At 37.6% G+C, this 16,899-nt stretch overlaps 1 protein-coding gene across 1 annotated transcript; it reads right to left on the bottom strand.

The window, feature by feature from the left end:
* Positions 1-1,285: 1,285 nt before the first annotated feature.
* On the bottom strand, positions 1,286-3,563 carry LOC140305623 (T-cell ecto-ADP-ribosyltransferase 2-like). Its single transcript, XM_072384570.1, has 3 exons — positions 3,505-3,563; positions 3,203-3,300; positions 1,286-2,144 (listed from the first exon to the last, which is right to left on the bottom strand). Exons 2-3 carry the CDS (start codon positions 3,275-3,277, stop codon positions 1,425-1,427), a joined length of 795 nt encoding a protein of 264 aa, XP_072240671.1. The 5' UTR covers positions 3,278-3,300; positions 3,505-3,563; the 3' UTR covers positions 1,286-1,424.
* Between the last annotated feature and the right edge of the window lie 13,336 nt (positions 3,564-16,899).

The following is a 16,899-nucleotide window of genomic DNA, read 5'->3' as shown; positions in this document are numbered from 1 at the left end:
GTAGGATCAGCTTCTAAAATCATATCTCAGTCTGTTTCTTCATCTCACAATAAAGCGTAGAAAGTAAATAAAAATGCTTTAGTTGATCTGTACTGTTTGCGTCCTCTGCTTTGGATTTTTGAAGCATGTGAATGCTGAGTGCGTGTGAAATCAGTGCATGTGCAAACTTCAAGACTTTGGTTTGAGTTTGCAAAAACTGACCAAATATTGTTTACATAAGAACCTTTTTTGAAAGTTTGACATGGAATTGAGATGGCTTCATCTGTGAGGCAGAGATTAAATCTGATGAATAACATAACACATATCAACACATATCAACATGTGTATTTCCCATTAGGTATGATACAGAGCACTGATGTAAACGTTTGGATTATATAAACATGGGTTATTATAGGAATCAATCATAGCTTCAACCTCCTCTGATTTACAGTCTACACACAGTGGAAGGAGAAATGTTTGGCTTTATTCTTTTAATGATTATAAACCCGTATGTTTACCGTCAGAACACAGTAAATGCAACAGAGCTCCTCAGTTTATACTTACAAATCAATAATGAAGCAAACTCTGCACCTGTTTGTCATTCTTTTTTTTTTACTCTGAGCTCTCCCCAGCAGTGCAATACATTGTTAGTGTCGTCCCAACCCAACATTACCCAATGTTACAGGCCCATACATATGTACTACATATGACAAATCAACAAAATGGTGTTCTTGCTGATAAATGTGTTGAGCTGTCAGTTTGTTTGCAGACATCTGTCATTTCTGTGAAGCTAGGGGGTTTTGTCTGGTAAAAGTACCCTAACTTCCTGTGTGAAGCCACTAACTTCTACTTTCAGATTTGATAATTTGTTCCAGGTTGTTGCACATCATATCCAGAAGTCAGTTTTCAAGAAATAGTTTATTCCCTTCGTGCTTTTCTTGCTTATTAGAGCCAATCCTCTATAACACCTGTCACTCTTTCTTACAGTTTTATTCATACAATAAAATCATGTGAACATATACACACCCAAAACCGTGTAAATGGCTTTGTTGCATTTAATATTGATGCATTAAAAAAACAGCATCTCCGAAAACAATTTGTCCTTGATATGCCACACATTTTTTCTTTAGCTTATTTCCATGACATCTACACCTTTATTAGACTATAGTAACTAGTTTATCAGGTACATCTTGCATAACCAATGTAGTACAGTCCCATTTAAAGCAATGGGTTACATTGACAGTAATCATCACAATAGTAATCCCACAAATGCTGGATTTATTGCCAGCAATAGTTTGCACCCAGCTATGAACCAGGGGTGTAAGCACAATACAGTGACCTTGTTATGCTAAAAGATTGAAGTTAGAAAATTATTATTTGCATATAATTTAATGAGTAAAATTTCACTTTATCCTTCAGTTGACGAGGACACACTGAAATTTGATTTATTTTGCAACATGGCAGTCTAAATTGCTTTTGTCTCCTGCACTCTTCAGAACATAGACCATCTCACAGTCAAGGATTTTTCTAGATTTACTTTTCACAGTTATTTTGAACTTCTCATAGGGTGGAATGAGCACCTCTTGCTCTCTATCTCTAAGATGTGGGTATTCTTTCAAGTATGCACCTGAACAAGTATTAATTTTAAAGCAGGTCTTTTCACCAAAATGTGTCAGATTTGATAATTTAGATGTTGAGGTAAAAGACCCAAACCGAATAGTTTGATTGACCTTTCCAGTAAACTTGGCTTTGGTCCTGCGGTAAGTTGTGAAACACTTTTCCTTGAGGATCTGTACTGCCCTTGTGAGCCAGAAATGTAAGGAGTGGTATGGGAAGAAGGTGTCATAGGTTGTTCTGTTGGTCCTGACTGCTTCAGTAAATTTCTCATAAAACCCCTTATAACCAGATGTATAAACACAAATTGCATGCATGTGATTATCAGTTAATGCCTTATCGTCTTTTTTTGTTTTTTTGTTCCTGTTTGAACAATTCTTTGCATTTGCCCATGCATTTCTAAATACTTCATTCTTCAATTCATTTTTGAAGTACTTTTCCTTGACAATCTTTTCCATCTTTTTACTGCAGGTAGAGTACATGTCATCAACAGAATTGTCTGCCATGTTCAGTGGAAATGAATCATCTCGAGAAGGGAAGATGCGACTGATCTAGAAAGGGAGCAAAAAAAGTTTAGACAAAAAGTCAAGAACTAAATGCAGTTTGTACTGTTTTCTACCTTTGGAAGAACTGTTCAGACAGTTCAGCATTATATGTTCATATGCAGGCAAAAAACAGCCTTTACAACGTTTTAGAATTTCAACATCAATAGCAAAATGTTCTTGCCTCAAATCAAATGACATTACTGAATAACTGGATTATTCTCAGCAAGGCATGAATATGCTGTTAACTGGTAATTAGTTTTTAAATGTTGCTGCTGGTCAGAACTGTTTTGTGTAAAATCCTAATCTGAAAAGTTAGCTGTTAGAAAAATGCATTTGCTTTAATGTTGGATACAAGCAGTTCTTCAATAGGTACACTGTACTTTATTTGTACTGATTATCTTGTTTCACATACTGGTGATATTACTAATCGGGACATTATTTCTTGAGCGCAATCACTTCCCTCAATTTATTTGTATGATACTGTTGCTCATATGCTGAGTAATATTGAATATCCTGCTATGCTTGCTTCGCTGGTCACTCTTCAGTCCTACTCTGATACTTTTCCTGGATGCTTGTGGAATTTGACTGGAATTCTGACTCATGACCGCAAGTGACACTACACTTCTAGTTTGTGTTATAATGATCAATTATTTTCCATACATACAAAAAACACTCAAATTATCCTAATGTATTACCCATCATAGAGTGAATATAACATAAAAATCTATTCAAAGAAAAAAAAGCGCAGAAATACTTTTGAAGCAACAACATTGTGACCGTTAAAGTGCTGTAGATTTCAGTGGTCATCAGCGATGATAGTAATTTACAACAAATTATAATTGTAAGACAATATTTCATTAGTATTCCGATCAAAATGAGCCAAAAGAGAACTGATTTTCTGTGATTTAAGAACAAAGCGCTGTGAGGATGCAGCTTGTAAATGTAAATTTCAAGAGGGATTTATTAAGGCTCACATGCTTGATCTCTAAACTAAAATTTATTTATTTTTTGTCAAGATGTGATGAGTATACTTTGTAGCACCATCTGAACAATGCCCCACTCACCTTGTTGGAGCCAAAGGTATGCATGCAGCAAAACAGCAAACGAAGCAAAGCAAAAACCAGGATGTTAGCCTTCATCTCTGCAGTTCTGCCAACTGATTCTGAATTTAAAAACATACACAAAAGGTTTTGGATATCAGTTAACATATATTTGTGCACATATAGTATAGTAGTCACTAGCATTGTGTAACTATACAACAACTTTTTAAAAGCCCCACCCCTCCCCTTTTATTAATAGTAATAATAATTTTGAATCATATCTCAGATTTTCAAAAATCAGGAAGGGTTTTGAAATGTCAACATACCAGGGTCCTGTTGAGTGAAGTGTTTTGCGCTGCTCGGAAAAGATAAATGTAACAGGCCGGGACCTCTCTCTCTCTCTATATATATATATATATATATATCCTTCCTCATGTTAAACAGGTCACCAAATCTACAAGCTTGTACTTGCACACATTTTCCCACACACACATTGCATATTCATATTGTGAATGACCACAATTGAGGGTGTGAGTGTACTTGTTATTCAGACTGTGGGTTTCTGCTTAAGCACGTTATCTTCTTTTAAAGAAAGTTAGGATTATCTAAACCATATAAATGACACCTTTAGTATGTCAGTGTCTGGCTACTAAAACCAAAACATGTATATCAAGGTAAAGGCTGAACTGTTATTAGAGTTAACATTACAACATTACAAAACAAAGAGCTTGTGGGCCTTGTTAAAGAGCGTCAGTGAGCAGTGCTTCTCACTGTCTAAAACGAAGAAGATTACAAATATTCCTGTTTTAAAAACCAAGCAATAGTCGCATCATAAGATAGGGATGAAATGGTCCTAAAATTGATCATAGTCTAGACTCAAACTAAGATTATTAAAATGAGTATATACACAATGCAACGTGTTGATGATGCATGATGTGTGAAACATCTCTTGTGAAGAATAAAAAAGTGTGCTTCCTGTTAGAGCCCACAAACAGCAGCTGTGCAGACAGACACAAAACCAACATGTCGTGCAATGGTGGTACTTCAGAAAAGTCCTTTAATATTCTCTAATTCTCCATAAATATATTTTTGGAAGATCACACAACAACAGGATACTTCTGAGGACTGGAAAACAGTCCTTGATGGTCATTACGTTGATAAAAGCCACAACAACGAAGTTCATATTTCATCGATCCACAGTCAGACAGATTATGTTTCAATGGATGAAATTCAAAGTCCTGTTCCATTCACCACAGAGCTGGGGACTCGGATTGCGACTTGTTCTCGAGTTGCACTTAAGTTTCACTAAACCAGGGATGTCAAACTCCAGTCCTCGAGGGCTGCTGTCCTGCAGGTTTTAGATGCTTCCCTACTGCAACACACCTGATTCAGATTAAATAGCTCTCTTCGAAAGATTGTTCAATTCTGCACACAAACCAACAAATGAGGCATTGATCTCAAAAGACTTCAGACTTGACTTCGACTCGAGCCTTGCGATCAACCTTTATTATTGGTTATTATTATTAGTCTTATTCATCTTTTTGTATGATCTCTGACTCTGAGCTAGATGTAAACGCCAAGGTTACGTCGCGCGCATGTGCCTTGTGTGAAGCGCACATCTTCGGTATCATACATTTGATGCATTGTTCTTCAAGCTGAGTGAAGCTGACACCCCACCCGCGTAAAAAATTCCAGCAAATAGATTGAATGGTTAATGGTCTGTTTCTGCAGGTTTGTGCCGTTAAAATTGTTGTTTGTGCTGCTTTCATTTCTGAGATATTAAGAATGATTTTTTAGGTCATCCAAAGGTCACCATCCCCCCCCCCATGGTGTTCCAAAACAAACCAGAGAGGTCTACTTTTTTAGTGCTCCATTTGTGCAGGTTTGTGCTTTTAAAACCGTCATTGTGCCTCTTCTATTTATGAGATATATAATTTGCTTTCAGGCCATCACTGACGAGCTAAATTGATAACGTCTATGGTCTGCGCTGCACATTCTTTTATCATGCAAGTTAAATTCTATTATCCGCTGTTATAAAATGTGTGCATTCTTATATTGTTTTTCACTTTATAAACTCTCTCTCTCTCTATATATATATATATATATCCTTCCTCATGTTAAACAGGTCACCAAATCTACAAGCTTGTACTTGCACACATTTTCTCACACACAAGACATTGTATATTCACATTGCGAATGACCACAATTGAGGGTGTGAGAGTGTACGTGTTCTTCTCATGGGTAGGTTTCCGCTTTAGCATGTTATCTTCTTTTAAAGAAAGTTAGTTTTATCTAAACCATATAAATGACAGCTTTAGTTAGCTGTTGCTCTACTGAGCTTTTCAGTTTGGTTTTATAGTGTGAACCTATACAGCATTAGCTTGGTGTTACTGCTATGATATGTATCTTTTTCCAAAAGAAGCAAGCAGCTGCGAAGTTATCTAGCTTGTGAGGATAAGGGAGTATAATAGTATTATAAGTTTGTGTTTCCAGCCTGTATGCAGTTCTCAAATGCAAATACTGTCATATTTTGTCTGCTTATTTACTATTTTGTCAATCTAGTTTCTTCAACAATAAATAATAGAGTTTTCCAGTGGCTCAATCTGTTAGTTAAACACTTATAAGGGTAGAGGAATACTACATATACAAACAATAGGTAAATTTTTTTTATTAATTTAAAAAAAAAAAAAATAATATATATATATATATATATATATATAGGAAAATCAAGCAGAGTAGAAAAGCAAAATATGCGCACATAAGCATTGATGTTGCACCTGTGGTTTAAATGAGAGGTGTTTTTAACCCCATGACGTTACTGTTCCTGTTCAGTTAAATGAAGTTGTTAACAATAACAAGTTGCTCATATCAGGCTTTGTCAGGAGAGAAAGTTTTGAATATGAGACCGTGTGGCCACAAAAGTCCCTTAAAAAGATATTACAACCAGCTGTATTGATAGCGTAAACACAAAGTAATTTTGAAGGGCCTTATGAAATAGTTTTTGCACTAAATTTTTCTCCTAAACTGGTCTTTTTCAGGGTAAACACTGACTTTTGTCACATGGGAAACACATTTCATTCCAGAGAACAGACACAGCCCTGATGTTTTTAGCAAAATTCCAGCAGATGGCAGTATTGTATAGTGTTTTGTTCTGTGATATTTGAGTTGTCGAGGATGCTTTAACACTCAACTTTTTGAGTTGGTGGATTTATGTTTGTGCAGATGAATGTGTCGGGACGTGTATTTTCTTTATGTGATTTGACTCTTAATGAAAGTGACATGGTGTGAAAGGGTTATGAGGGAAGGCATGAGAGATGTGGGAAATTGAGCAGAGGGAGTTGGTGAATTTTAAAAAACAGGCAGCATGAGGAGATGCAAGATAGCTGACTCTGAGTGCTGATAAATGAAAAAGACCAAGATTAAGTGTGGGTTGAAAGTTGCTTTTTAAGGAACGAGAAGATACAAGATAAATAGAGAAAGGTTGACACAGAGTAGAATACAGTCGTGATTTGAGAAAGTCATATAGAGCCTGGTAAGGAGACAGTCTTAGCACAGAGTGAATTCACAGAGCAAACAAACAGGGAATGTAAAAGAAGCTGTAAGGAACTGGAGAGAAGTAGATTCTTGGTTTAGCTGGTGCATGGAATGGCAGAATGGGAATGCAATAAAACAGCAAAGAGGCAGAGACAGTAGACCAGAGAATAGACCCAGTGGAGTTTAAGTATACAAAGAAAAGTAAGTAAGAGTGTGGGTAGGGAAGGTGTGGAGTTAAGTGAATTACTCTAGCATTCCTAGCTGAGATAGAAAAGAGGAGAAAAGAATGAAGATAAGAAATGCCGAGTATGGAAAAGGAGGAAGGGAGAAGGGAACAAAAACACACTAAACACTGAAGCACGGAACGGTAAACATGAAAGAAAGAAAGAAAGAAAGGAATATCCGCACAAAATTGAAAGGGGAAGATGATAGGGTAGGAGGAATCTGGGAAATTGTTTGAAGAGTTAGGGATGAGATTAGCAGCCAGAATAAAAGAAATTAAGTAGGGAAGTAAAGAGGAGCATAACATAAGCAATAAGCTCTGAGAAGTAGATATAAGAAACAAGAAGACAGACACAAAAAAATCTGTCTGAGAAGAAGCGTGGGAAGATCTGCCATGAGAGAAGATTGTTGTGAATTCTAGCAGAGGGAAGGAAAAACATCAGTCCCAGGAAGTATTACAGAAAATCTAACACGCAGAAGGCACAGAAATGCAGGGAATGGGAGGGAAGAGTCAAAATGTGTGAATGGTAAAGGGAAACGAAGAAGCATGAGAGAAATCACGAGAGAGATGAAAGGAAAATAAGACAGGGAGGCATGAATAAGACCGAAGAGACATAAAATTGGAAAACCAATTGCATTTCTCACTGTTAGGACAAGAGTGGAGAGAGTCATTACATTAAGAGAGCGAGGTTGGTGTTACATTGCAAAATATAATACAATGAATAAAGGTTGTAGAAAAATATAAAAATATTCTTCAGTTGAGAAAAGAAAGAGTGTTATGACCTGTGTCCATCATCAAGCTACTTAGTCTCCCCATATGTGCCCCTACAGAGGGTGTATGATGATTGAAGGATGCATGGATATAAGGCTGCCACATTGATTTCCACCCAGTCCATCCAGGGTGAAGGTATTCAAAAAGCTCTGTTTTCATTGCTGTCATGTAAAGAACTCTATTTTTCTAGTTTCAATCTCCCTGGTTTGACTTCAGAGTATAGACCAGGGATGTCGAACTCTGGTCCTCGAGGGCCGCTGTCCTGCAGGTTTTAGATGCTTCAACACACCTGATCCAGATTAAATGGATCTCTTCGAAAGATTGTTAAGTTCTGCATAAGCCTGCTAATGATGCATTGATCTGAATCAGGTGCGTTGAAGCAGGGAAGCATCTAAAACCTGCAGGACAGCAGCCAGAGCAGGAGTTTGACATCCCTGGTATAGAGTGTTATGAACTTTTTTACGTTGCAGTTGAAATTAGACAAGATAGTGCCTAAGCTAACAATGTTAATAAGACGTATTACATATGTACACATTAATGTAAAGTTACTTGCTTGTATATAATGAGTGGAGGTGCCAAAAAGCCCTATGGAGGTCAATGCTACAAAACCCGTCACATCACCTGCTCCCAATGTTGTTTGTTTTGGACTCTCTTTTTGCTGGAAAAAAAAGTGAGCCAATTTTCCCTGAATATTGAGAGAAAAACAGCTGTAATAAGCACGTCTTACTAGTATGTAGAGGTGAATCATGTATGAGAGTAATGTCAAGACAAGTAGGTTAGGAAATGTTATGGCAAGCCATCATCTGGACCAGTCTCAGAAAAAAAACTAAAAACTCACTGTCCACCCTATTAGAGTCAGACAAAACAAGATCAAGTAAAAGTGAAACAGAATGATAGAGATTATAAGTAGGCACATTGTGGACTTTTGGAGAAAATTTGAGTTTCATTGAAGAAGGATGATCTAATATGGACACATGCAGTGCTGAGTGGAAAAAATGTGATCATGTTACAGAGTAGAGGCATGCATATGAAAGAGATATCAGCGATTTGCCACCCTGTGTTGGATGGATATTTTTCATGGATAAGATGGATATTTTCCTCATATTTTTGGTGGACTTCCTCCATTTGACAGAAGCAAGGATGATGGGTGGGAAAATAGGACACACTGAATGACAGGAAGAGAAACAGGAGATGAAAGAGATTAGCAAAAGTAGTTTCATTTCTAAATATGTAGAATTTGCTTTACATACAGAAAATATGTTTTTCTGTATAGAGGATGGGCAATTCTTTATAAAGCTATGAGAGCACTGTGATTTGTCTTTACACAAGAGCATAAATGAATGGAATAGAATAAATCGAAGTAATCCCTCAAGCTAAGAGAAATAACGCAGTAATAGAGAAGGGGATGAAAGAAAGGTTGATTTTAAAAAAGGAAATAATTCATATATATTGAGGTAAAAACATAAAGGAGCATTGTTCAGAGTAGTCTTGATGGGGACTGCAAAAAGCAAAATGGAGGAAGTGTTCCATTTATGTTAATCAGAACTGGTCGTTGCATTGAGAATTGAGGGACATGCGAGGACTGGGAGGTAGGAGGGAACAAAACAGGAGAGAAAAGATACGAAGGGGTGATATGTTTGATGAGTTTGAAGGTATCCTTTTCAGGTGGATCATATATTTCAAACAGATTTGAAAACAGTGCATGTGTGTGCATGGAACACGAGTTAAATATCTTTGACAGGGCACAGATGTTGTGGTAGGTGAGGAGAGACTCTTCTTTCTCGTTCCTCGTTCTCTCATGCGTCTTTCCTCCCTATTTCCCCCTTTTTATTCATCTTAACTTATCCTGCTTTCCCACGTCCCCATTATACGTTCTATACCTTCCTTCATCCTTCTCCCCTTTCCATTTTTTCCCTTCTCCACTCAAACACATATTCTCTTAAGCTCCATTTGAATGTGAATCATAATATTTATTGACTTTGTGAATCTTTGTTTTAGCTTGATATAAACCACCACTGGTACAACTGTAAAGCTAGCTTTGTGTATAAAAAGGCACACAGTGTTAGATTTCATATAGTATAATGAGTATTTTTTCATTTATTTCTTATTATTCCGCAAGGATATTTACTCCTATTGACCAGTGGAACAATATATATCAAATAGCAGGAATACAGGTCAAAAACTAAACCAGGGACAGATGGTAATGGACAATGAAAACCCTGGGGAGGCTTCATCATCATCGAGTCACACTTTGGTAAAAAGCATGGTCAGGAAATGCATTAGATGAAGAAATATTGATGGAAATTAAAATTTGGTGGATTTGAAAGGTGGTCAGAGAGCTGTGCGTGGCTTTATACAGGAAACACACTGAAATGAGGATACATTAAAAAAAAATATGTACAGAAATTTGTTCCCACATGGTGTTTTAGAGAAAAGGTCAACTGTGCAGGATTGTAAGTGTGAATGTGAATTGTACTGTAAAGGTTTTAAGTAGTCAACAAGATTAAAAAAAGGACTATGCAAATGTAGTCTAAATAATTCAGACGACATTTTATCCAAGCTTGGTAGATTGACTGGCAGAAGAGGGAAGAGAGGGACCCTGTTGGCTTTGTTTTAAAGATGCCCCCCCACAAAAAAAAAAAAGAAAAAGAAAATGATTCATACTTGCATGTACTCTACCTACAAGGTATCACACTTCACACACTCTCTTGTGCCGAGGTTTATCATATAGGTGAACAACCTACTCATCGTGGGGATAATGTGTAGCTCTTTCTTAGCCGTGTTTTAGTATCTGTTGGAAAAAAATGAATGCATAACATTTACATTAAGGTGAGATATTAGTCAACATGTACTTTTAGGTACATATGAGACATTGCAGAAAGTTGATTTTGAATAATAGATCTATGAGCTTGAAAACTGGATTTCTAACTATAGAGCAGCTCTAAACCAGTAATGTTAGATGGTACAATTTCCAATTCATCAACCAACCAGATGTGGAATTGCAGCAGTAGTTTGACCAAGTAAAACATGTGCTCTTTTGCCAAGCTGTTCACATTAGCAACTGTGCTGCATTACAACACAGTCTCGGTCAGTCTTTTAAAGCCCACTCCTAAAAACACATCCTTATTCAAGCAACATGCATGCTATGATATTTTCATCTCATTTGTGCACTAACTTCCCCCACACTTTATTCTCCTGTTTTGTGTTCTTTTCCACTGTCTCTCTCGCCCTTAATTTCTCCTCCTACCTAACTATCAGGTAGCATGCAGCGTCAGTGGCAGTGGCGGCAGTCCCCAGTGCCGTGCTATCACTTTTACTTCCTGCTGTCCTTTAAATGAACTGCTCAGAGGGTAGCAGTGGTCGGGAGTCAGGAGTCACACTGAAAATTCCGAAAATATGGCACTATGCACACATACTGCGTGTGTATTTTGTATCCCATAGTGTGTGTGCACTTCAGCTCATTCTTCCAGACATACTGGTAAAGATTGATAAAATAGCAAGTGGAAGCAGAGTCATCCTGAATAGGCTTTGCAGATGAGGAAAATTAATATGAGGACATGCCACATTCAGACCACAGAAAACATGGATAGTGACTAATTGATGGAACAAATAGATGGGACATAGTTACAGTTCTCTTTCAAAACAGATGACTTTTGATAAAAAGTGTCCCATGCACAGTGTTTACAGTTAATCAAAGTATAATATAAGATATTTTTAAAAAACTTAACGGTTCTGTTGGAGTAATGTGAGAACAACTGGGGGAAAAAATGTCTTCATGTGGATAATGCTCAAGCTAACATTTACCCAGGAGTCAGTTGGAACAATAATTCCAGTTGATTCGCTTGGCTTTTTATGTGGGTCAACCAGCAAATCCAGAACAAATCCTGAATAAATCTACTCAACAAGTACTGACATGCCACAAACAACAAACAGTCTCTTACTTTGATTTGGATAATTTAATTATCTGAACAGCAGACTGAAATATTTTGGCCATTTTCATAACATGACTCCCTGCTTCTTTCTAAAACTAACGGATGTCATTTTGAATTATTCTAAAGTAGTTTCTTTTTGTCAGCTTTGTGTCTTAATTTTGCATGATTTTTAGTGGTTTTATATTGCAGGATTTTTAGTTAAATCTATTTTTACTCTCTAATCACCGTATCGATGTATATGTTCTGCAAGTATTCAAACATAACATACTATCTGTGCTTCTGTGTGTTCACTATGTGCATTCATGTACTAACTATTTGGCCTTAGTTGTATTGGATTTTTGTCTTCTTCACCTTGTCCTGTCCAGCATCATGGCAAGCAGAATTGTAATCTGAAGTGTGTGTTATGCCAAACACATTTGCCCGATGTCCACCAGGTCATGGGCCTGCAGTGACAGCTTCCAGGTAGCCAGTACACATCCAGAAAAGCATCCACCTGCTCCACCCCAGAGCCCCCCGCAACTCCTGCAAAAAAAATAAATAAAAAAAACTACTGTAAACATATCATCATTTGCAGCAGTCTGAGTCTGAGACCCATCATCCCCCGGTCCCCCCAAACTTCCTCCAGTATGGGAGAGCACCGCCACCACCACCACCACACTCCAACCCACCACCCACCAAAAAACCCTAAAAAAAAAACCTGCAGACACATCAGAGGCCCCAGAGCAACCGGTCAGGCCTACACCAACCCACCCACACTATGATGTGCCCGAGGCAACCCAGACAACAGGGCCCAGACCTCACACCATAACCCACTCCAGAGCAGTCTGGCCATCTGGAGCCCAGAGCCAGCAGCCATCACCACAGGGCCCCTCAGTGACCCCACCTATTGCTGCAAGTCAGCACCACCTGCAAGTCACCAAAGCCGTTAACTAAGCAAGATACACAGCTCCCTCACAATGACCAATCAGACTCCTACAACCCGAGAGATCACAAGAACTCTGAAGTCCCCAGTCCCCCCCAGCACACACCCAACCCCCCAGAACGGCAAGACAGCAATACTTGTATTTAATTGATATATGTCCTATCACTGTATCTCAGGGGAGTGTGCTACAGGCTTGTGGCCAGCAGTAGCTGGATTCTGGTCGTGTTCAACAGCAGCAGAGCAAGGATATTTATGCTCCTTTTATTGATGTATGTTTAAATCCTAGAGTTTTACTACTAAATTTGATTTTGGTTGTGACAGAAGCAATATTCTTTTGTCAACAGAAAGATCTCAATATGATTGCTTGGAGCAGATTTACTGTTTAGGAGATTATTTTGATTTACAGAGCTTAAAATTCTTTTCATAGTTTCTTGGCTCCACACAAATAGTTTCTGGTTACGTTTGGAATTAATCCTTATTTGAAAGTGTGACATCCTAGCTCTGATGACTGAATTTTAAATTCAATAAGCTTGTACTGCACTATTACTCAATGGTAGTGGAGATGCTTTGGATTGAGAGGCGATATGCCATTTGGATTTTGATGAGATGTTTTCATACCATACCTAATTTTTACTGTTAAGATAAATCATTGGAGATGTGGACGTCCTTGGTATTTAAAGAGTCACTCAAATGTGAAAACTATCATTAAAAAGAAAGAACAAAGAGTCTTCTTTGAAAAATAATGAAAACACAGTGGGCAGTAAAAAAGAGAAAAAAAAGTAAAAAAAAAACAAAAAAACAGCTTGCTCTGCACTGAATCAGATGTCCTTTACTGAGCCTTTTGAAAATAAGTGATACAAAGTTACATTGAGCTGAAGGGGAAAGGTAAAAAATTAAGTTTATTGTTTGATATATGAAGAGTTGATTATATATATGTGTCCCCACAAGATTAACATTCAATGAGAAGATTATAAAATGTATCAAGTGTTTCAGCTGTTTTTGGATATATTTAATAATTATTTTTGTTAGGAATATGCACAATGAGTAATACGTTTGTGACTCTGATGTCTACATGAGATTATAGTTTTCATGCTAATTCAGTTTTTCATGTTATACTTTATCATTGTTTGGTCTGATCTGCAATATGATTCCTCTGGATTTTAAAGGTTGGTTGCTGTGTGGCACAGCAGGGGAACCGGAGCATGCTGAGAATTGGTTTCTGTGGAGTGCTGTTAGAAAGAAATTCTACTATCAAGCAGAAAAGTGTTTTCTCATCTGACTGTATTGACTATTTTTTAATTTGAAATGTGCCCCACAGTCAGCATGCTTTTCTTGACAGAGACCACTGGGATTTGCAGTTTTATTGAAAGAGTCCAGTCGATTTATTTGGGATGTGTGTTAAGTGTTTTTCACAGCCCATATTTCCACAGGGCTGGGCGGGTGGCTTGGAAAATACTAAGTTTGATCTATCATCTGTCATGTTTCTTTGAATGGATCTGCAACGCCCTGCTGAGAAAATCTGTTAAGAGAAAGGATGTGTTTAACGTATTTGGGTCCCACAAACAATTCAACAATTTATCCAAACTCCGTGATTTTCTGATCATTACACTGAAAATTTAATTCTGTAATTTGTGCCAACCAGTTGCAGCTTGGTGTCTTTACAAAAGGAACAAAATCAAGACTTCTGCAAGGATGAGCTTGAGCCAAAGAAGGGACAGCAAGGTAGGATGTCCCTATGAAAGTGCACTACTGGAGTAAAATATTGCATAGTTCATATCATATGGTATTTCATGCTGGACCAATATGGATGCTGGACCAAAAGTATGGAATAATTCTGAACCCTTTCCCGGTTAACCAGTGTAACCAAAAGTTCTCTATTCAGTAAGTATGTAACATGTTTCTATCTACCATTGGGATTATGTGGTGTTAGGCATCATCTAAAATGTTAGGGAAAAAAAAGGAACATTGGCTGGTTACATCCCCTTCATGTCCTCACTGAGGATGTTGGAGTGGAGAACTTTAAGGGATGTTGATGGTTATCTATCCATAGTTCCCATATTTGAAACCCATATCATATTGTTAGCCCATGTGTGTTTTTTTTTATCGTCATAAATATTTCTCCTCCAAAAAAAATAAGTTTTAAAACTACTTAAATTCTTTATGTTTGATCAATGCCAGAAGAAAAACCTATCAAAGCCAAAACCATGTTGGAAACTGATGTGTTATATTTGTACTGTGTCCCTAGAGAGTGACTGGATGTTAGGTTTGGAAGACGTCCCAGAATGTGAAATTTTGCTGACTGACATCATGTACAGTGCAAGGGCTCCTTGCAAAATCACTAACATCGCATTTCATCTCTCTCATCCTTCTCATTTCTCTCTATATCTTACAGATTTTTTCTCTTTCTTTCCAAAGCTGCTTTCTTTCTTTTCTCTGAGAATATGAGTCTCTCTAAGCTACTCAAGCACAGGTGGTGCAAGAGGATTCCAAACAAACACAAAAAATGCTCAAATTGGCATTAAATCTGTCTTTATCTTATGACTGGCACTGAAACTACAAGTAACTTGAGCTAACTGATGGCCTGACAGAAGAGGCAGAAAATGTAACTTAGAGAGGGATAAATCTGTGCTCACAATATGTTAGACAAGTAATGAACCTCTCAGCCATGCCTGTGCCCAAACAAAAAGGGCACATGCATCCACACTCTCCTGAAACTTCAAGGTTCTATAACACTTACTTTTATAATGGCCATCACAACCTGGAGGGTATCAGGCATCTGGTCTTTAATAACTTAAATTAGATGTAATGTGATATAATGACAGTATCCAGAGGGAAAGATCATAGTGTTCTCTGTGTGTGTGTTGGACTGCCTCAGAGGCCCCATAAAGTGGTGTGATTACAGGTGTAGTCAAAGCAATCACCTCTTACACCTTTTCAGTGTGTTAAAGGAGCATCTTTATGTGTGTGTGTGTGTGTGTGTGTTTCTTCGGCCCGAAATTATTGCACTTTGTGGACTGTGAAATAGCAGGTTAATGGGAATCGCTGTCCACACTTCATCTGTTACTATCAAGAAAAGCACACACAATACATATCTGTACACCCACTCTCACACATGCACACACATAATCAATTTAGCTGTGCAGAGAAAGACAGGACAAATAAGGATCAAATCTAGAATTATCTGTGTGTCCTCTTATACAACAGTATTTGTCTGTGTGGGCTTGACCTTTGACAGCTTGGATGTAAAATGTCATCACTTTGCCATTTTATTCTAGCAGACATTTGTGTGTGTTTATCACAACTCAAGTAAGGATTCTTTAATCAGTCATGTATCTCATGATGCCACTATATATATATATATATGTGTGCATATAAAACTGTCTTCTCGTTTTATCTAATTCTACAAAAAGACTTCTGGAAATTAGTCTAAAGCGAGTTGGATTTCTGCCCTGAAATCTGAGTATAGTTTACAGCATAAATTTGTGAATGATTGATTCACCTCATTGATTCAGTTTTAGAAAATCTAAAATATTTTCTTGTAGACTACGAGCCAGTTTTTCATCTCTACATATTTCTCTTCATTTCTTTGTACCAATCTTCTCCATCAGTCTGATCCTCTGCTCTTCTTCTACTTTTATTAAATCATATTCCTCTTCCTGCTACCAGTCCGTATTCCTCCTTTTTTCCCTTGCCCTCAGTTTGTGGGTAATTAGTTAGTCAGCATTCATGTTGGCAGGTGGTCTAAATATCCTTGGATCACTGAGGGTGATGTGACCAACAGAGAGAAAAGCTGCCCTTCCATGTCATACCATTATTGTATGTGTATGTGTGTGTTGTGTCCTATATATACAGTGTGTGGGTAGGCGGCAGCAGCGTGAAGTATGCTGATGGTATTGAAGGCAGAAGGACTAGGGATGAGGAGGAGAAGAGGTCAAGTAGACCGCAGTGAAACACACACATCCACACACACAAAATGGAAACTGCAGAGTAAATCTGCATAGAACAGCTTGTGTTATAACAGCGTCTTTTCCATATATATATATATATATATACACACCCACCCACTCAGATACACACCTATATTGCACACCCTGCTGACTTAGAGGACATTTAGTATTTAGTCAGGGATGAGTAATAACACTGCAAAAACATACATTTTCTTATACACACACACATGCACATATGGGCACACACACATCCTCAATTTTCCTGCTTCTAATTTCTGACAAAGCAACACCAGTGTAGACCTCAGGCTCATAATAAGCAGAGTATCAAAATAGAAGCACTGTGTATGCACAAAGCCCAGATGCTTGGCTTCCAGAAAATGCTAATTTTGTCA

This window comes from Leuresthes tenuis, unplaced genomic scaffold (assembly GCF_036924035.1).
Source record: "Leuresthes tenuis unplaced genomic scaffold, fLeuTen1.0.hap1 SCAF_4, whole genome shotgun sequence".
NCBI classification, from domain to species: domain Eukaryota; kingdom Metazoa; phylum Chordata; class Actinopteri; order Atheriniformes; family Atherinopsidae; genus Leuresthes; species Leuresthes tenuis.
The sequence above is the reverse complement of the archived record's forward strand: the minus strand, read 5'-3'. Positions and strand labels throughout refer to the sequence as shown.